This window comes from Triticum urartu, chromosome 6A (genome assembly GCF_056163025.1).
Source record: "Triticum urartu cultivar PI428250 chromosome 6A, HENAU_Tu73, whole genome shotgun sequence".
NCBI lineage: Eukaryota > Viridiplantae > Streptophyta > Magnoliopsida > Poales > Poaceae > Triticum > Triticum urartu.
The window spans coordinates 601466097-601487074 of NC_141878.1; the positions used below are offsets into that span (position 1 = coordinate 601466097).

The following is a 20978-nucleotide window of genomic DNA, read 5'->3' on the forward strand; positions in this document are numbered from 1 at the left end:
TTTGCAGGGAAATAGGGCAAAAGTCATTAGGGGATCTGGCGGAGTCTTTTTTTGGGAGGAGAATCATGTGAGCCCTGTTGAAGTGTTCGACATCCACACGGAGGTTTGCGAAGTCGTCGAAGAAGGGGAGGATCATATGTTTAATGTTGTGCCAAAACTTCTGGTAGAAACCTGGCCCGAGTCCGTCAGGACCAGGACTAGCATTAATATTCATTTGTAGGAAGGCATCTTGGATTTCTTGAGATGAGAAAGGGGAGTCCAAGTGGCGAAGTTGGGGGACATGCGTCGGGTAGAGGTCTTGGAGGGTGAAAAGCCAAGTCGAGGTTTTTGGAGTGCCGAGCAGTTGGTGGAAGAAGTTATGGAGAATGGCAGCTTTGGTGTCATGGGCAGAGAATTCGACCCCATTGTCCTCCAGAACGGCGATGTTGTTTTTGCGGAACCTTTGGGAGGCAGAGACGTGAAAGTATTTTGAGTTTTCGTCCCCATCGATGATGGCCTTTACTTTCCCCCTTTGCTTCCAGAAGAGGACCTTTTGACGGATGGCACGTTGAAGGGAGGTTATGACTACCAGCCTGAGAGAGGACTCGGGTCGGGAGAGGGAGCGTTTTTCTTCAAGCCTGTCAATCCTATCAATGATAAGCTTGCAGTCAATTTCTCGTTGGTGAACAGGCCTTAGAGTTTTAGACCAATTTTTGAGGTCCGCTCTGGTACGTTTAATGGCAGTGGCAAGGGCTAGGTCCGAAGGAGTATGACGTTGGTTAGTGGGCCAAGCGTGAGAAATGATACGCTTGCATGCCGGGTAAAGGGCCCAGAAAGATTCAAAACGGAATACACGGGATCGAGGGATAAGCGAAGAGATGTTGACGACGAGAGGAACATGGTCGGAAGAGAAACGTGTGAGGGAGGACAAAGTTGAGTTTGGGAAGCTGTCTTCCCAAGCAAGGTTAAAGAATGCTCTGTCAAGGCGTTCTAAAGTTGGGGTTTGGCGATTGTTGGACCAGGTAAAGGTTCTATCTAGAAGCGGTATCTCGATAAGCTGTAGGTCCGAGATGGCTGTGTTAAACATATCAGCCTCAGATGTGTGGAAGTTGCTGTTATTTTTCTCGCAGGCGAAACGGATTAGGTTAAAATCACCGATAAGAAGCCAAGGGGTGGAGTCTGCGGGGGCGATGTCTCTGAGCTCTTGCAGGAAGTCCGCTTTTAACGGTCGTTGGGACGGGGCATAAATGTTAGAGACAGTGAGGCTAACACCTGAAACCGGGAAAGAGAGGTTGAGAGTCGTAGAAAACCTGCCATGAGAGTGGCTTTGGAGTGTCAAAATGTGAGAGTTGGTCGCGGAAAAGATACCTCCGGCGGAACCGATAGCAGGAAGGGAGACAACCTGGTCTAGCGTGCGTGGTAGGAATGAGTTTAACTTAGGGACGGGGATGGAGTCTAGTTTTGTTTCTTGCAGAAGTGTAATGGATGGTTTAATTGCTAAGATTTCAGAGAGGATGTCCTTGCACTTATCAGTGTCACCGAGGCCGCGGACATTCCACGAGAGAATAGAAAAAGAAGATTGATTCATAATGCAAACTTTAAATCACCATCAGTCAGAGAGCATAGCAGCAAGGGAATACAAGGGGAAGATGTGGCGCATCTAACTAAAAACCTATGGATGGCCAGGAACAGTCTAAACCTATGACGACTACGACGGAGAAGAGAAAAGGGCGCGGCTACAGGCGCAACGATACAAAAGCACCCCACACCCGGGTGAGCTCTCCTGACTGAAACTACGTAACTGATCATGGCGAAGGGAGGGCACCGGCAGCGCGAACAGCGTCTGCCTCGTCATCGTCGGCGCCACAAACCAGGGCGATCTGGGCGAGCTTCTCGGCCGCGTCATCTGCGTCTGAAGCGTCAGCGTCGGAGTTGCAAATGGAGGAACCCTGGACCGCCACCGCTAGGTCGTCCGAGGCCGCGAGGAGGTCGAAGCGAGCAGCCTTCAGGCGGGAAGCTTTTTGAGCCATCATGGAGTAGAAAGGAGTCTCTCTGTCGGCAATGCGCGCGCTGCGACGCAGCTTGGCCGGGAGACCACCCGCCGAGAGCGCACCACACGCTTGCGTATGACGTTGTCGTGGACGGCGAGGTCGGATATAGCAGCAAATGATGAGGTATTTTCCCTCGAGGGGTTCGCATGAGCAGAGGCTCCCGTCTGAGCGGCAGAGCAGCAAGAGTCGTTGGTCGCCCCTGGAACGGTAGAAGGCGCAAGTAGAGGAGCCACCAGGGCGTGGTCACTTTGCTGGGGCAGAGAAGGCACGTGAGGGTCGAGGTTGCATGCCGTCGTCGCCGCCACAGTTGCATGGAGAGCAGGCTCGGCAGGGACAAGGAGAGCGGGCAGGGCGTCTCCCGGCTGTAGGACGACGATGGAGGGAGCGACATCGACGGAGGCCTTCCCCTTGGCAGCTTCACGGCGGCTCCACAGAGAGTCGGGGCGAGAGAGGGGCGGCCCACGGCCACTGGCCCGCTGGGCAAACTCCTACAGCGTAGCCTCGCGGACGGCGGAGGCGTGGTAGTCGTAGGAGTCTTGGTCGGAGTCCTCGCCCGAGGAGAAGGGGGACGGGTCCTCGGGGCCGATCCCGTGCGCATGGTAGGCGAGCTGCGAGAGGGAGACCGTGATGAGCTCACGGCCGGGCAGTAGGACGACCATGCCCGGCGGCAGCCGCATGCCACGGGTGACCATGACCATGGCACGCACACTGACGAAGTCGCCGGCGCCGACGCAGTACTGGTCGAGGGCGCAAACCGAGCCGAGGTGCGCGAAGAAGTACTTCACGCCGTCCTCATGCCACAGTTCATGAGGGAAGTCGTTGGCCTCAATCTCCATGAGGTCGTCGAAGTTTGCCATGGCGCGATTGTCGGTGTGCTCGACCCACTCGAACGAGAGCGTGTTTCCCTCAAAGTGGATGTCGCCGTGGGCGGTGACGTTCCAACGGATGTCCCGGTTTGGAAAGGACAGCAACGCCGCGCCACGAGAGGAGGAGGAGACCCCGACGGATGGGTTGTTGCGGCGAGCAGCGAGCGCCCGCTTGATGAAAGAGAAGGGGTTGTGCATGGGCGACGTGAGGTGGACAAAGCATAGGTGGTCTACTTCAAGTATGAGACAGGGTGGTGGAGCTAGAAGCGGGAGTTCGGCGGCTGCAGGGGGCAGCATGTAGTCGTGCGTGGGCGCTGGTGAGAGTGGGCGCGAGGCCTGAGACGGAGCGAATGTGGGCGGTCCCCACACTACACCACGCACCAGAATTCCCTACCGACGTCTGTTGGAAGAGAATCACTATTGCCGACCCACAGTCTGGCAGGAAATTTTCTAACGGACCGTGGGTCGGGAAACCTGCATACACCGACCTGTAGTCGGTCGGGAATACTGTAGCATATACCATCTAACGATCGGTCGGGAATTCTGTTATGGCCTATGGAATGTTGGTCGGTAAATCACCCCCACCAACTTTCGGATGCTAAATGGGCATCGCCCGCGAATAGCTAAAAAAAGTAGCGCCAAACCGGCCCAACCCGCGAATTTTCCACCCTCAGAAAAGGATGTTGCCGCCCTTCGTTCCCCACCCACAAAATCCCTAGCTTTCCTGTTGTTCCCCACGCATGCCGCCGCCCCACGCCGGCCAATCCCCATGCCTCCCACCGCCGCCCCATGTCGTCGGGGGCTACCGCCGGTCTATCCCACTGTCGCCCCATGCCGCCCTGCCTCTGCATCACCATCCCACGCCGCCCTTCCTCTGTAGCACCGCCCCACACGATGCCCCGTCCCCACAGCCCCGCCCAATTCCGACATGCCTCTCCACCGTCGGCTCCACACCCTCGGGCTCTCTCTCCGTTTAACCGCCTCTCTCCAACCTCCCTGGCCCAACCCCCCATCTCCATCGTCCAGCTCATGAAGACACACGCAGTGGCGGTGGCGGCGAAGATTTGGATCTGGGCCGCGTGTGGCTGGGCAAGGACATCCCTCTCTGTCTTTGGCTGGGCAAGGGCATCGATGCGGCTGAGGTACAACTCCTTCCTTGCCGCATCAATTTTTTTTGTACAAAGTTTGTTAAGAGATGAACTTGGAGTGAAGGAGTTCGCCGTGGTTTTTGGGTCGAAGACTCTGTTATTTGCCCCGTCAGTACTCTGTTGGTAGACACTGCTTATGTAGATTCAATTTTTATTACAGTACCGAGTTATGTTAGATGGAAATAGATTTATGTTAGATTTATTTTTTATTACAATACTGAGTTATGTTGGCATCCTACAGCTTCTTTGTCAAAAATTGTGAAAATAACTAGGTTCTCTTGAAAACGAAGCTTCTTTGCAGCACCAATGGATGTGTTTCTAGTGTCTGTGTTGCTCCAGCTGATCACATTTATTGGCTGAGTTCATGAGAATGGCGCGTAAGCATACTGCCATCCAACTGCCCAAATACTTGCTTAACTTTTTCTTACTGAAATCTTCACCATGTCAAATTTCCTTCAATGCCAAGTTCAAATATTGTGAGGAAACATTTATGGTATAATAATCACTGCTGCTATTGAAACGATGCATTTGACCTGACTAAACAGCGGCAAGATGTCATCCATGAGGTGGGGTAATATAACTGGTGGCTCAAACTTACTTTTATAACTAAGGGCCAAACAATGGATTGAAATAGAATGTAGCACAAGACTCGCTGTTCTCTTTGTACATGTGACCTGACTTTTATCTCTCATTTTTTCTACAGGTAGAACAGAGGACAGATGCTGGTAACGCTGAGCTGACAAAGAGAAGTAGCAGAATATTTGCTATGCCACTGTAGTGCATAAGGTGTGTGGAGTGTCCAGTGTTTATTTTTCTTTTAGTATATTGTTTCTTGATGTAGTACCTCATAAGTCTTGTGTACCATCCTCTAATGTTTTGTACAGCAGTAGATGATTGAGTACCTCATTAGTCAGTAGATGGTCTATGGTCATGGTTGATTGCTTGCTTCATTGATTGAAGATTCATATTTTGATCCATGCTGCCCCTAATGTGTTTGAGGACTAAGATTCATATTAAGTGTCATTTTATAATGCTATGACTAATGGTAACTAAAGGTGATTGCTCATCATCTCTGCTAATTTTCCCTAAGTTTTCAATTTTCTAGTTTATATGGGCTATAATTTTACTTTATCGGTATTCAGTTTTATTAAGTCTTTTAATTTGTCTAGCACTTCGGTTTATTTTTATTAAATTTTTTAGTTTCTTTGATCTAGCTATTCTCTTTCATTTTCTCTTTGCCGAGCTTCTCCTTTTGAGTTTCTTAGTCATATATCTCACTCCCATTCATAGCTACAGTGAGTTGTTCTTTTTCCCATAGGCAGCGTGCTGATGTTGCTTCATTACTTCTCCATAGAGCATGGGGAGCTTTTATCGTTCTTGGATTTCATAAAATAGAAGAGATGACAGAAATGGGGTGGGAGGTATGTGGAAACAGAGCTTCTTACTTGTGGCAGTAGACGACTAGGCAGTTCATGCAGGTCAGCCCTCAACACCTGACTCCCATGATCGGTGTCTTCCTCTTCTCCACTCATCTATAGAAGTGAGCCCAACAAATACTATTTTTGGCTGAGGCTAGAATCTTGCACTGGAGCATAAAACGTTTAGTTGTTAAACATGTTTCTGTAACAAGTGAGCTATCCATCCTGACCATGTAGGAGTAACACATTAACTGATGGGTGGTGCTTTCAGGCTCTGGAAACATTACTTGATGTCTCTGTACTCTGGTATGGGATGGTGCACTTTTAATGATGAAAAGAATGGCACGCACTCCAAATATATTCCTAGAAAGTGGATTAACTGAAGAAGAATCTACTACAGGTATTAAACAGAGTCCACACCGGGTGTTAGCTTTGCACAGTTACAATTTGTGCTCGTGTTTTTCAGTGTGAATCACCTGTATTGATATTCTTGCTGAAATTTCAGTTAATCTTAATTGACTCCTGCATACATTAACAGCTACCAAGTTCATTAATAAATATGTAGTTCTACAAACAGCCTGGGATTAATAAATATGTTGACCTGATTTTTTAGCTGCAGAAGTTGTTGCCAAAAAGTCTAATGGCAAAGTAAAATGGAACCTATTTAGCTTTGTTGTTCATTTTTATGTCCTAGTGCAACTTGAGAGAACAAGCAATATTAAGTGACCTTGCTATTTACTTCTGACTGGCATACATGACTACATGTAGTTCACCAAAACAATCTTCAGTTTTCCTATTATTTTTGTGATACAAAAGGAATACATGTATACTTCGTAATGTTCCCTTGTTAAATCATATCGTAACATCATGTTCTATTATTTCCCAGAAGTAAGATCTGGTTACAATCAATCTGAAAGGCAAAATGAATTCTGTGTGTGGGGAACAACATAGCAGGTGAATCTTATCTGAACAGGGACGTCTTCCTCATCCCGCCACTTAGGTAATTTCTGTCACTTAGCTAGAACTGTTTGCTTACATTCATCTATTGATTGAAGAAATTAGAACGTACCGCTAAAATGATTAATATGTCTGGATTCACTTTGATAAATATATGGTAGCGACAATGTCCAAAGGTCCATGCAAAATATTCACTCAACAATAGCCTTTTTATTTTTTTGGTGGGGGAGACAAGAACTAATAAAATCATTTTTAGTGATAATGTCCGACTTATGTAATTTTCAGCAAGCGAAAGAGAAGTACAGTTACCCACTTTTAGATTTTATGCTTCAGCCTTATAGCATTGCTGTAGTATATGAATATCAGATTTGCATGCTTGTATTAATTATATGAAAACTTTAGAGATGAACAGAACGATGATACTCTCAAATCATATAGCAAAAACTACATGTGTAGTTTCCCATAGAGTAATAATTGTCATATATACAACTAGGTTTAGATCATCCAATAGAGTTAGGGTCAGGTTCAAGCTGTGTTACATAGCAACTTGTAAGAAATGCAAAACCTTCATCTTAGGACGCATTTTGTTAATACGTGCTTTGATGGACTGAACAGGATCACTTGCGTATCTCTGAACTGAGAATACAATCGAGTTTCTAATCCTACTAACATATAACATACATGGTTTCCCTGGGAGGTAATAGTTTTGCATTCACGCCTGTACAAGTAGGGTGGGCATTACAGATGACCTGAATTGTGCAAATTTACGACCTTAAGTAGCAACTAGTAGATGCTTAATGATTGATTGCCAGCTCGCTTTCTTCTGTAGTGAGTTTAGCTAAATTATTGTGCTGATGTATTTCGTTGTGCAGACTGAGCTGATGCTTTGTTTTGTTTCTGCCATTGACTATGAATGCATGAATTTACTGAATGATTGTTTACCCTTTGTAGGAAAGACATAAAAGACCAGGAAGGAACTATGGAGATAGTTTGCGTCAACTAGATAGTTTGTGTAAGGTGCAAAATAATGCACCGTTTGGCTATCATTTTGTAAGCCTTTATGTTGTATTGTCAACTGGATATTTTGTACAAAATCAATGACATGCATCTATTATTGTATCTTGATTGATATTTTGTTGGATGTTATTGTAATGAGATATTTTATGTGACTTTATTGACATTCTGTCAGTAAGGCAAACGTGGGAGGGTAATTATTGTTTTGGTTGGCTAAAGAAAATGCTGACAATCCGTTGGTCGGCAAAATGTAATGTCGTCTGATTGTTGGTCGGCAAAGAACCATGCACTACTAACAGATTGTTGGTCGGCAAAGAAACACCATCAGGCCGTTGGTCGGGAAAGGTTTACCATCAGACCATCTGTCAGGAAAGGTCCATGACAGTGCCGTTGGAAAGTCGGTCGGCAATGCTTGAAATAGCCGTCGGCTTGTCGGTCGGCAAACATATGTCGGTCGGGAAAGGGCTTTCCCGTCTGGACTTTCTCCAGCAGACAGGGTCAGTCGGCAATAGTCATTCCCGACCGACTGTCTGTTGGTGGAAGCTGTTTTCCCAACCAACTTGTTTGTTAGGGATGCAGTGTTGTGGTGTAGTGCCGGTTGGAGGCAGGAGCCGCAGCAGGGGGCATGAAGAGCGGGGGTCCGGAGACGATCGACACCCGAGGAATGGGCGAGGCCTGCGTGGTCGTCGCGTCGTAGACCGCTGGGAGAGACGGTGGTGCGCGGGGGTTGACGAAGACGCAGTGCGACCCGAACCACAGCGGACGAACGCCGTCGTCGCTGGAATCCGCGGAGGAGCCGGAGGCAGTGTGAGTGCCCGTCGTGTGCGCCATGACGCCGCTGGGTAGAAATGCAGGGTTAGACGTAGGTTTGGATGGGAGGGATGGAAAGAAGGGGTGGAGTCGGACAACTTTGCACCTGAATGAGCGGTGACCGGAGCGCCAATAGCGAGAACACCGGACGGGGTCTCGGCAGACGTCCACGAGGTGGTCACCGGCGAGGCAACGGAAGCAGCGGGCAGTGGGCTTGAGGCTGGGAGGGGGGTGAGATGAGTGAGTGTGTGGGCGCGGCCTGGTGTTGATATAGGCTGGGGATTGCATCAGAGTTGTTGGAGGAGGAGATATGAGCACGTCCCTGTATGAGCGACGTGGTGACACTGCCGTGGCAGAGCTTGAGCAGTTTATCGCCGGGGAGCTGGTATGAGCCGCAGCTTTGCAGCCGGAGGAGTGAGACATGAGCGTGGGAGAGGACATGTCGAGCGCGGCATGGGAGAGAGAGGGTGATGGTGGTGACGGGTGAATAGGCGGCGGCTGCGGTTGGGACATGGAGTGATGGGCGAGCGGGGAGGCTGACCGAGGCGAGTGGAGCGGGCTGTGGGTCCCGTTCGCAGCAACCGAAGCATGGTTGACCACGCCCACGATGGCGAGCTGCCCAGCCGCGTGCGCATTCGGGTCAGCAGAGGGAGGAGCGATTGTAAGCGACCCGTGATCGTGGGTCCGTGTCTCGTATCTGGCGCCGATAGAGAAGGAGGGAGAAGGTAGGGGGCGCAGGAGGGGGCGCGAGGCGTCCGTGTGAGCAGTGGCTGGGCGGTCATCGGTATAGTCAGCAGCGTCTAGTATGGGCGGGTTTGGATTCGCATGGGCATGGGTGTCGTTGGAGTCGGATGTGGGAGCAGTGTAGTTGGCTTTGGTTTGGTCGACCGGGTGGTAGCACCCAAGAATTGAGGGGGCAGGTGAGGTGCCCGTGCCGCGGCGATCACGTCGCAAGTGGCAGCGGCAGACACGGCCGCGGCCTGCGCGCGCACAGGGCAAGCGAACAGTAGGAGTTTGAAACTTGAGAAGGGCACCGGTGAGCGGCAAACTAGCTCATTTCGAACTGACGCAGAGAAGGCTTGTGCCCGGAAAAGGCAGGTGGATATCTTAACAGAGCTAAACACGTTTTGGGACGCAAATCTGTGGTCAAGTGCGCCGTTGACGAGGGTAGGGGAGGGGATTACAGAGTCGGAAACTCCAACAATCCAAAAGGTGGCAGTATTTGGTTTATCTGGTGTGGGTAACGGAGAGGTGACCTGGCATCTATAATCATGAAAAATGAATTTACTGAAGGCTACACCTGGGCGGAAAGGCCTAACCTGCGGTTTCCGACGAAGCCATTGCCGAGATGTCGATGAGGAGGACGCACCGGCAGCGAGTGCCTTAGACGGGCCCTCACCCCCGTCCCTGGAAGACCGCGGAGGAAGCAGCGAGCTCAGAGCAATCGGCCCGACTGGAGCTGACGACGAACGCGGGGTAGCATTTGCAGGAGTAAAGGCACGGTGGTGAAGGGAGGACGACAGCTTATCCGTGCATGGCGGCGGCGGAGCAGAGATGTAGGCATAGTAGTGGTCGCTGCTGATTGGCGAGCAGGAGAGGACGAGTTTGGCGACGCTGGCGTTGGCAACGAAGAAGGAGAAGCAGCATTCGGAGACGAGCTCGACGGCGAACTCAGCGGTGACGCCACCGAGGCGGAATTGGAGGAACGTGGCGACGAGTGGAGCATCTAGGCATAGCAAGGAGGGCCGAAAGCGGGCGAAGAGCAAGCAGGCCGAGGAGCGGTCGTTGCCCGCAGGGGAGACCCGCGACCGAAGAGAGGACCAGACTGAGCTTTGGAAGTCGAGGCCGTCTGCTTCGTCGAGGCGCAGCTGAAAACGGATGAAATCCCATGCATGCACCAGGCGGTCGCCTAGATTGGATGTGAGTTTTGTCGCCGGCAACGAGGGAGTGGGTAGGCAAGAGATGGCATGGCGGGAGGAGTGTTGGGTGGCCGGCAAGGACGGCCGGCGCATGGACGAGCGCGCGGTGGAGGGGAAAGCGTGGGTGGGAGGAGGGAGATGCATCCTTCATGAACTATCGATTAAATTATCCCGTTATGGGCGTGACCTAGCATGATTTTTAATGCATCTTTATTCTTTAACCGACAGTTCTATTCCAGTTGTCCTTTCATTGTACCAGCTATTGTTTTTTCTTGATAACTATCACATCTAAGATGCCTTTTGGTGTCTTCAAAAAACAAAGATGGAGGTAGCTAGGGCAAATCTTTACCGCATAGGAGTATTACATAATTAGCGAGTGATGTGGCATAACAATAACAAAACTAAAATAAAATTTAGAAGTCAACTAGCACAAAGGAATGCTATCCGCTACATAATTTTATAGGAATCCCAATTTTACATGTGCTGCCCCAACATACAAGCAAGTTCATATTTGTTCGCTCTTGACGAACCAAACATCTACAGTTCAAATTCAATGAGTATCCAAAAAATTATAGAATTATCTCATACTCCCTCCGGTCCTTTTTACTCTGCATATTAGGTTTTTCTAAAGTCAATCTCATCCAACTTTGACCAAGTTTATATAAAAAATTATTGACATTTACATAACAACACCAATATCATTAGATTCATCTCGGAATATATTTTCATATTATATTTATTAGATATTATAGATGCTAATAATTTCTAATATAAATTTGGTCAAACTTAGTTAAGTTTGACTTTCGGCAAATCCAATGTGCAGAGTAAAAAGGACCGGAGGGAGTACGTCGTCACATTGAATTAGCCCGTGGCGTAACAACACGCCTAGTCTAGTAGACTAATTTTTGGGACCTCACATCCACATCAGTGTGGTGTCCTCTCCCCATCATGATGTCAGTTTGACTTTGCTGTATTTTATGTTCGCATGGCAACCCCAAACAAGCAAGAACACGAACACACGCATCCTATAGCTATATAATGCTAGCCATTGGTGCAATCTTTCTCTCACGATCGACGAGCCAACACAACCCGATCGATGTCTCCATCAAACGCTCGCAAGATGACCATGAGCTGCCTCGTCGTGCTGGCACTGCTGCTGGCGACCACCGTGGAGGCGCAGGAGTGCAGGCGAAGCGGCACGCTCCGGCCGGGCAAGGGCCACTCGTGCGAGGACTGCTGCGAGGCAGGGAAGGCGTACCCGACGTACCGGTGCTCGCCGCCGGTCGTCGCAGGCGCCACCAGGGCCATCATGACGCTCAACGACTTCGACGAGGGCGGCGACGGCGGGGACCCGTCGGCGTGCGATGAAGTCTTCCACCGCAACTCGGAGCGCGTGGTGGCGCTGTCCACGGGGTGGTACGCCGGGGGCTCACGCTGCGGCGACCGCATACGGATCCGAGCCAACGGCAGGTCCGTGCTCGCCAAGGTCGTCGACGAGTGCGACTCCGTGAACGGGTGCGACCGCGAGCACGCCTACCAGCCGCCCTGCCGCAACAACGTCGTCGACGCGTCCCAGGCGGTGTGGGACGCGCTCGGCATCACCGGTGAGGAGGTCGGCGAGTACGGCATCACCTGGTCAGATGCATGACTGATGACTCTGCCGCCCGCCGCCGGCCGGTGGAGCCTTATTGTAGTGTTCTCTTGCTTATTTGTAGCTCATGTGTGTGTGTGTGGTGCCTTTGATGTAGTGTTCAAATGTAATGTAGTGTCCTCGATGAATAAGTAAACTGTTCTTTTTTCGTAACAACAAAAAACTACTCTTCGCTAATTAACAGTCACCTCCTTTTGTTATGTTCGCTAAAATTGCAAACGGAATTTACCAAGTGCCTTACTTCAAAGTAGATTTTGAGAAAGCGCATGACAAGGTCAAATGGCCGTTTTTTCAACAAGCCCTACATATGAAGGGGTTTAATGAAGCCTGAAGGAAACAGATGGATTCCTTTATTCAGAAATGTAGTGTTGGGTTAAGATGAATGATGACACAAATCATTATTTCACACACATAAAGAATTAAGACAGGGTGACTCGATGTCTCCTGTTCTGTTCAATATAGTAGCGGATATGCTGACAGTCCTTATCGGTCGGGCTAAAGAGAATGGCCAAGTTAATGGGCTAGTTCCATATTACAATACGCTGATGACACGATTCTATTCATGAAACATGATATTGCTAAAGCTAGAAATATGAAGTTAGGGCATCTCCAGCCGCGCCCCCAACAGGCCCCCCCGGCCACTTTTTCGGCGCCGACGCCAAAAAACGGCCCAGTCGCGCCCCCAGGACGCCGAAAATCGCCGGTTCGGATCTTTTTTCCGCTCGGCGGTCACAGGCCGAACCCGGCGCGCTGGGGAGCCGTTGGGGGCTCCGGCGCTAGGGAAAAGCACGCCTGGCCCACACCGACAGGGAAAAAGTCAAGGTTTTCTTCCCCCGACTCGCCTCGCAGCCCCCGCGCCCTCGGCCAGCACTAGCTATATCCCAGCGACGGCCGCCGCCCTACTCCGCTAGATAGCCATTCCCCGCCGGAAAATAGCAGCGCTTCGCCGCGGCCCCTCCCACAGCAGCTGGGCGTTTCCGGCCGCCGTTTCCGGCCGTGGATGCGCGGTTTAACGGCGGGTACACGCCCACCGAGCGCAATGTGTTCGATGTTTTGCCTGTCTCGGTGATGGACTCCGATGAGGATGAAAAGCTCGCCGCACTCCGATGAGGAGGAAAAGCTCGCCGCACTGCTGGAGCAGGAAGCCGCGGCCGACGTCCAGGAGGAAGAGCATCTGATGGTGCTCGCCGCCCTCGCCCAGCTGCTGGCGAGCAATGAAAAGCCGCGTCGAGGTGGCTCGGCGCCGGGGCGGGTGAAAGCAAAGAACCGGCATCGTCTGCAAGGCTACTACATGCTCTACTCCGACTACTTCGCCGATGCTCCACTTCATGGCGAGAGAACATTTCGGCGCCGTTATCGGATGAGCCGAAAGCTCTTCCTCAGGATTGTGAATTCCATCCGGGAGTTCGACAACTACTTTAAGTGCAAGATGGATTGCACTGGCGCTCTTGGATTCACCTCCATCCAGAAGTGCACGACAGCGATGAGGATGCTTGCATATGGAGCTCCCAGTGATTCACTCGACGACTATGGGCGCATGGCCGAGTCCACCAGCATAGAGTGTTTCTACAAGTTCTGTCGGGCAGTGGTGGCAGTGTTTGGGCCACAATACTTGAGAACACCCAATGCAGAAGACACTGCTCGGATCCTAGCCCAGAATGTAGCAAGAGGATTTCCTGGAATGCTTGGAAGCATCGACTGCATGCATTGGAAATGGAAGAACTGCCCATTTGGTTGGCAGGGGATGTACAAAGGCGCCAAAGGCGGTTGCAGTGTGGTGCTTGAGGCGGTAGCCACACAGGACCTCTGGATTTGGCACTCCTTCTTTGGTATGCCAGGAACTCACAATGACATCAACGTGCTGCAGTGCTCTCCTGTTTTTGCCAAGCTCGTTGAGGGCCATTCTCCTCCGGTGAACTTCAAGATCAACGGGCACCAATACAACAAGGGGTACTATCTAGCTGACGGCATCTATCCGAGATGGTCGACATTTGTGAAGACGATCTCAAACCCTGTGGCAGGAGGCAAGAACGCCTGGTTTGCGAAGCTTCAGGAGGCTTACAGGAAGGATGTCGAGCGGGCATTTGGTGTGCTCCAATCTCGATTCGCTGTTGTTCGGTACCCCGCTCAGACCTGGTCGAAAGATCAAATGTGGGAGATCATGACTTGCTGTGTCATCTTGCACAACATGATCATCGAGAGCGAGCAAGAAGACCCAGTGTTTGACACTGAACCATACTACAGGCAGGGTCCTCTAGCCGAAGTTGATCACCAGCTACCGGCAACTTGGACTGCCTATCTCAGTATGCGTCAGGAGATCCGAGACCCACAGGTGCATCATCAACTGCAGAAAGATTTGATTGAACACCTATGGAGGCTCAAGGGGGACGCCGCGTGATGAAATACGAGTTTTTATTTGTTGAACTATATAATTTGTATTGAACTATTTGTTGCTGTAGTATTTTGTTGAAGTATTTGATTTTTCTGTGATGAAATATGTGATAAGAAATAATTGTGTTGATAATTGAACGCCGAGACACGGCGAAACCACGCCGAATATGGGCCTATTCTTGCCCATACGGGCCGTTTATTCGCTGAAATTGGGCTGCAAAGTGGGCCAATTTCGGCGCCTGGGGGCGACGACTGGGTGCAAAACTGCCCCCAGCGCCGAGTGTATCGCCGGCTCGCCCCCAGGGGGCGATTTTTATGCGTCCTGGGGGGGCCAACGGCTGGAGATGCCCTTAGTGCTTTGCCTATTTGAATAGCTGTCAGGACTTCAAATTAATTTTAACACAAGCGAATTGTTTTGTTTTGGTAGAGCCAAAAAGGAATAAGACGCATATAAACAACTGTTCGGTTGTGAAATGGGTCCACTACCATTTAGCTACCTAGGGATTCCCATTCATCATCGCCGACTGGCAAATAAGGAGTGGAAGTGCATTGAGCATCGATTCGGAAAAAGGCTAAGCTGCTGGAAGGGCAAGCTTATGTCCTATGGAGGTCGACTCGTGCTGATAAACTCGGTGTTGACGAGTTTGCCGATGTTCCTCCTCTCATTCTTTGAAGTACCGGTAGGGGTATGGAAAAGATTAGACTTCTATCAATCTCGGTTTTCTGGCAATCTGATGAAGTTAAGAAGAAATACTGGTTGGCCAGATGAGGTATTATTTGCAGATCCAGAGACCAAGGTGGGCTAGGGATCGAGAATTTAGAAGTTAAGAATAAATGCCTTCTCTCCAAATGGCTATTCCGACTATCTACCGAGACAGAGAGTACGAGGATACAAATTTTGCGTAATAAATACCTTCAATCTAAGACTCTGGCCCAGTTCACTGCTAGGCCTAATGATTCATCTTTCTGGAAAGGTTTGATGAGGATGATCTCCTTTTTTCATAGGGTAAAATTCAATGTTGGTAATGGTAGCTCGACCAGATTCTAGGAAGATGCATGGTTAGGGGAGACACCCTTGGCCCTGCAATATCCCACTCTATATCATATTGTACAACATAAGGAAGATTATGTTTCTACAGTATTACATCCGGTCCCCCTTAATATCCAATCCAGGAGGTCTTGGTGGGGGAACGATGGACTTCGTGGTTGCACTTGGTCCGTAGATTGATGGAGGTTCAACTCTCTGACCAGGCAGATACCATTCATTGGAAATTATCAACGAGTGGTAGTTTCTCAGTGAAGTCCATGTACATGGATTTAATTGACACTAGGCCACTTCCGAGATCCCTACATATCTGGAAGATCAAAATTCCGCTTAGAATTAAAATCTTCATGTGGTTTGTCTACAAGGGAGTGATCTTGATGAAAGATAATTTGGTTAAGCGAAACTAGGTAGGTAATTCTCGTTGTTGTTATTGTGACCAGGATGAAACTATTCAACATCTTTTTTTCGACTTCCCGTTGGCAAAATTATTGCGGCACACGATTCATATAGTCTTCAACATCAACCCTCCAACTTGCATCAACATGTTGTTTGGAACGTGCCTAAACGGAGTGGAATCAAACATAGCGAGACATATTTGAATAGGAATATGCGCATTACTATGGGCTATATGGAATAATAGGAACGATATGATCTTTAGCCGGAAAAACTTTATCAACTTTTTGCAGGTTATTTATAGAGCTACTGCTTGGATCCGTACGTGGTCGTTACTCACTCATGCGGACTTCAGGAAGCTTTTGATTACTGGATGCAACCGATGGGAGACGGTAGCACAGGTTATTTTCAATCGATTTGGATGGCGAGCTACTAATAGGCTAAGTGTATAGGCATCATAGCCTGTTACTATTTTTGCCGGATGTGGCGCCTTTTTATTTACTTTTGTTGTGCTCCGTTTGTGAGCTAGACTTGCACTTCAGACATGTTTTCGCACTTGATTTAATAATACAGTTGCATGCATCACTCTGATACAAAGGCCGGAGGTATCCTCCTTTTCCAAAAAAAAAACAAGTGCCTTACTTGAATCGGCAATTTTGCCTAGTGCCCGGAGTTTACCGAGTACTTTTTATCAGGAGCTTAGCAAACAAAAAGAATGTGACTATGTGAGTGTCAGCCATAAAAAAATGGCCAAAACGTAGAACTCGGCAATGGAGAGGTTTTCCGGAGCGCACGAAAAAACAAATCAGCCTCCACAACATTCGAGCCCAGTGACAGATGTTCTTTCTGGGAAAGCCCAGTTACAGATTAATCCAAAGTGGACAATGTGCCAGCCCAGTTAGATCCAGGGAGAAGCCCATAGAGCGTCTGAACAATGTGCTTTCGGCTTTTGGCAGGTCTCATTTTCTGCGGGAAACCGCTAACAAAAAAATTTATGCGGGAAAAAAACTATCGCCTAGATAAAAGAGGGAGGTGAAAAAAGGATTTGGAGATGGGAGGTATCGATCCCCCTACCTTTTAATAGCTGATTAAATGCTCTACCATTTAAGCTACATCCCCACTGTTGTCTATTAATAGACTAATCCAATCTAATACTTAATTATTGTGACTAAAAACAATCAATAACAAGTTCAATTTCCCAGGGTTATGCCACGCGTGCCCACATGCGAAGCACTCGTCGCAACCTCAGTTTTTGTTTTGTGAGAATTCGGCATTAAGGCTCTATTCATTAGTAGGCGTAATCGAATCCAACAATGAAAAATGCCATTTGATTACGCATGAATAGAGCCATTTGATTACGCATTTAGTGTCAATCAGAAATACAGGGGTTACATCAAACTCAAACAAAAACGCTTCCATAGTAAGCACCTCTCTAGCACTTGTGTGAGCAACGCCATTTGCTTCTCTACTCACATGTTGCAACTTAAACCCCTGGAAAAGATGGAGATAGGCTTCGTTCATCCACTGGTTACAAATAGCCTGACAATGTGTCTCAACCACCACATGCGTGAGACCCTTTTCGATTGCTAGGGCCATGGCATCCCTGCAAGCCAGTGTCTCAATCACCAACGGGCCCTGATAAAATCATACTTCGTAAATCCTTCCGCAGATAACGATTCGTTGATTGTCTCGAGCTACCACTCCGGTCCCAACTAGAGCCTGGTTCACCGAGATAGCCCCATCAGAAATTTTCTTTTCCTCAGCTTTGTCTGTCACTATGATTGCCTATACAAACCACATTTCATTTTCGAACTCATTCGCTGTGTCGACATAATCATTGCTTTCTCAAAAACTCGAATTCCAATTTGTATCCGTGTGAAACATGCATAATGAAGCATCACTAAAAATGCATTGGTAGCATTGCAGAAAAATGCTTAAAGATTGTTATTTGTTTTACAAATCGGACATCAAGGAACATGTCTAGTCAAGGTATTGGTTGGCCGGTCCATCCACCATTGCCCTGGTTACGCCTACTGTTTTCGATGAGAAAACTTCGTTATCCATGCTAGGGCTCCCCCTTGTGTTGCATTGGGAGAACACAAAGTGTGTCGGTCCTCCTTGTCAAACAGTTCCCGCCTACAATATGCAATTAAAGTTCTTGGCTGAATTCCATTGTTCCTCTGTGTTTGTGCTTAATTAGCACGAGATAATGACAGAAAATATAAATAAATTCATGTCATTACCCTTGAATACCCATATTCGATGTCTACGCATGAGTGCACTACATCTTGAAGGCGTTTGCTGTATAACAATGGTGACTTTGTCATAGGTGTTTATTAGTCCATTATTGTGATGGGTTGACCTTTGTTGGCCATTTCATGTATACGATTTAAAGATGCTTTGGTGTGTGCACCTGCAAATTCGCAGGCCAGAGGTATAATCATTTTATTTTAGTTTATTTTCACTTGTCAAGTTGAGTTCAACAATATTTTTCTAAAACTATTTTACTAACCTTTAGAAGTTGACTAGTAAATTTGCTTCACGTTTGTAAAAAAAAACAACTTAATTTGCTTTGCTTTTACAATTTTAAAATTTGGACATCCGATGGCACGTGGCTAGAAATGACTCGCATGTAAAAAACATTTCTCTCGAGTCCCCAGCATCGCCTCAACCTTCCAGCCAAGTTACAGAATGTTCCAAAATAAGCATCAGGCCCCACCTTTCAGTCCAGTTAAAGTTCCAGCGAGAACTCCATGCAGTGTCTCAACAAAGTCCTATCCTTTAGTTATTTTTGGCAGAAAAAACTCTATTGCCAAGATAAAAAGACGTAAAAATAAATAAATTTGAGACTAATCCCCTCTTGACAATCCAAACTTATTTATAAACAAAGAGCTGTACCGGACTAGATCCCGGATGGAATTGAAGCGTCTCTTGATGTGCTTGGTTCTTTTGTGAAATCTGCATTTCTTTGTCAAGGCAATTGCACCAGTATTGTCACAAAATATTTTTATTGGACCCGATGCACTAGGTATGACACCTAGATCGGATATGAACTCCTTCATCCAGACTCCTTCGTTTGCTGCTTCCGAAGCAGCTATGTACTCCGCTTCACATGTAGATCCCGCCACAACGCTTTGTTTAGAACTGCACCAACTGACAGCTCCACCGTTTAATGTAAACACGTATCCGGTTTGCGATTTAGAATCGTCCGGATCAGTGTCAAAGCTTGCATCAACGTAACCGTTTACGATGAGCTCTTTGTCACCTCCATATACGAGAAACATATCCTTAGTCCTTTTCAGGTATTTCAGGATGTTCTTGACCGCTGTCCAGTGATCCACTCCTGGATTACTTTGGTACCTCCCTGCGAAACTTATAGCAAGGCACACATCAGGTCTGGTACACAGCATTGCATACATGATAGAGCCTATGGCTGAAGCATAGGGAACATCTTTCATTTTCTCTCTATCTTCTGCAGTGGTCGGGCATTGAGTCTGACTCAACTTCACACCTTGTAACACAGGCAAGAACCCTTTCTTTGCTTGATCCATTTTGAACTTTTTCAAAATCTTGTCAAGGTATGTGCTTTGTGAAAGTCCAATTAAGCGTCTTGATCTATCTCTATAAATCTTTATGCTTAATATGTAAGCAGCTTCACCGAGGTCTTTCATTGAAAAACTCCTATTCAAGTATCCCTTTATGCTATCCAGAAATTCTAATCATTTCCAATCAGTAATATGTCATCCACATATAATATCAGAAATGCTACAGAGCTCCCACTCACTTTCTTGTAAATACAGCCTTCTCCGGAAGTCTGTATAAAACCAAATGCTTTGATCACACTATCAAAGCGTTTATTCCAACTCCGAGAGGCTTGCACCAGTCCATAAATGGATCGCTGGAGCTTGCACACTTTGTTAGCTCCCTTTGGATCGACAAAACCTTCCGGTTGCATCATATACAACTCTTCTTTCAGAAATCCATTCAGGAATGCAGTTTTGACATCCATCTGCCAAATTTCATAATCATAAAATGTGGCAATTGCTAACATGATTCGGACAGACTTAAGCATCGCTAGGGTGAGAAGGTCTCATCGTAGTCAATCCCTTGAACTTGTCGAAAACCTTTTGCGACAAGTCGAGCTTTGTAGACAGTAACATTACCGTCAGCGTCAGTCTTCTTCTTGAAGATCCATTTATTCTCAATTGCTTGCCGACCATCGGGCAAGTCAACCAAAGTCCAGACTTTGTTCTCATACATGGATCCCATCTCAGAATTCATGGCTTCAAGCCATTTTACGGAATCTGGGCTCACCATCACTTCTTCATAGTTCGTAGGTCATCATGATCTAGTAGCATGACTTCCAGAACAGGATTACCGTACCACTCTGGTGCGGATCTTACTCTGGTTGATCTACGAGGTTCAGTAGTATCTTGTTCTGAAGTTTCATGATCATTATCATTAGCTTCCTCACTAATTGGTGTAGGTGTCACAGAAACAGGTTTCTGTGATGTACTACTTTCTAATAAGGGAGCAGGTACAGTTACCTCGTCAAGTTCCACTTTCCTCCCACTCACTTCTTTCGAGAGAAACTCCTTCTCTAGAAAGGATCCATTCTTAGCAACGAATGTCTTGCCTTCGGATCTGTGATAGAAGGTGTACCCAACAGTCTCCTTTGGGTATCCTATGAAGACACATTTCTCCGATTTGGGTTCGAGCTTATCAGGTTGAAGCTTTTTCACATAAGCATCGCAGCCCCAAACTTTAAGAAACGACAACTTTGGTTTCTTGCCAAACCATAGTTCATAAGGCGTCGTCTCAACGGATTTTGATGGTGCCCTATTTAACGTGAATGCGGCCGTCTCTAAAGCATAATCCCCAAAATGATAGCGGTAAATCAGTAAGAGACATCATAGATCGCACCATATCTAGTAAAGTACGATTACGACGTTCGGACACACCATTACGCTGTGGTGTTCCGGGTGGCGTGAGTTGCAAAACTATTCCGCATTGCTTCAAATGTACACCAAACTCGTAACTCAAATATTCTCCTCCACGATCAGATCGTAGAAACTTTATTTTCTTGTTACGATGATTTTCAACTTCACTTTGAAATTCTTTGAACTTTTCAAATGTTTCAGACTTGTGTTTCATTAAGTAGATATACCCATATCTGCTTAAGTCATCTGTGAAGGTGAGAAAATAACAATATCCGCCACGAGCCTCAATATTCATCGGACCACATACATCGGTATGTATGATTTCCAACAAATCTGTTGCTCTCTCCATAGTACCGGAGAACGGTGTTTTAGTCATCTTGCCCATGAGGCACGGTT

General features: G+C 47.8%; 1 protein-coding gene and 1 long non-coding RNA gene across 3 annotated transcripts; both read left to right on the plus strand.

Annotated features, from left to right (window-relative positions):
* Nucleotides 1-3660: 3660 nt before the first annotated feature.
* LOC147967134 (uncharacterized) lies at nt 3661-7736 on the plus strand. 2 transcript variants are annotated; one of them, XR_015609147.1, is made up of 6 exons: nt 3661-4038; nt 4748-4830; nt 5399-5522; nt 5734-5862; nt 6349-6462; nt 7371-7736. It is a non-coding gene; the product is annotated as an uncharacterized LOC147967134 (long non-coding RNA). The 2 variants fall into 2 exon arrangements; XR_015609146.1 differs by having other exon boundaries at nt 5399-5862.
* Nucleotides 7737-11211: 3475 nt separating this feature from the next.
* LOC125513142 (putative ripening-related protein 1) lies at nt 11212-11961 on the plus strand. Its single transcript, XM_048678180.2, has one exon. It carries the CDS (start codon nt 11259-11261, stop codon nt 11808-11810), a length of 552 nt encoding a protein of 183 aa, XP_048534137.2. The 5' UTR covers nt 11212-11258; the 3' UTR covers nt 11811-11961.
* Nucleotides 11962-20978: the final 9017 nt, after the last annotated feature.

Excerpts from the sequence above, each read along its gene's own strand:
- LOC125513142 (XM_048678180.2), top strand. The coding sequence starts at position 11,259 with ATGTCTCCATCAAACGCTCGCAAGATGACCATGAGCTGCCTCGTCGTG.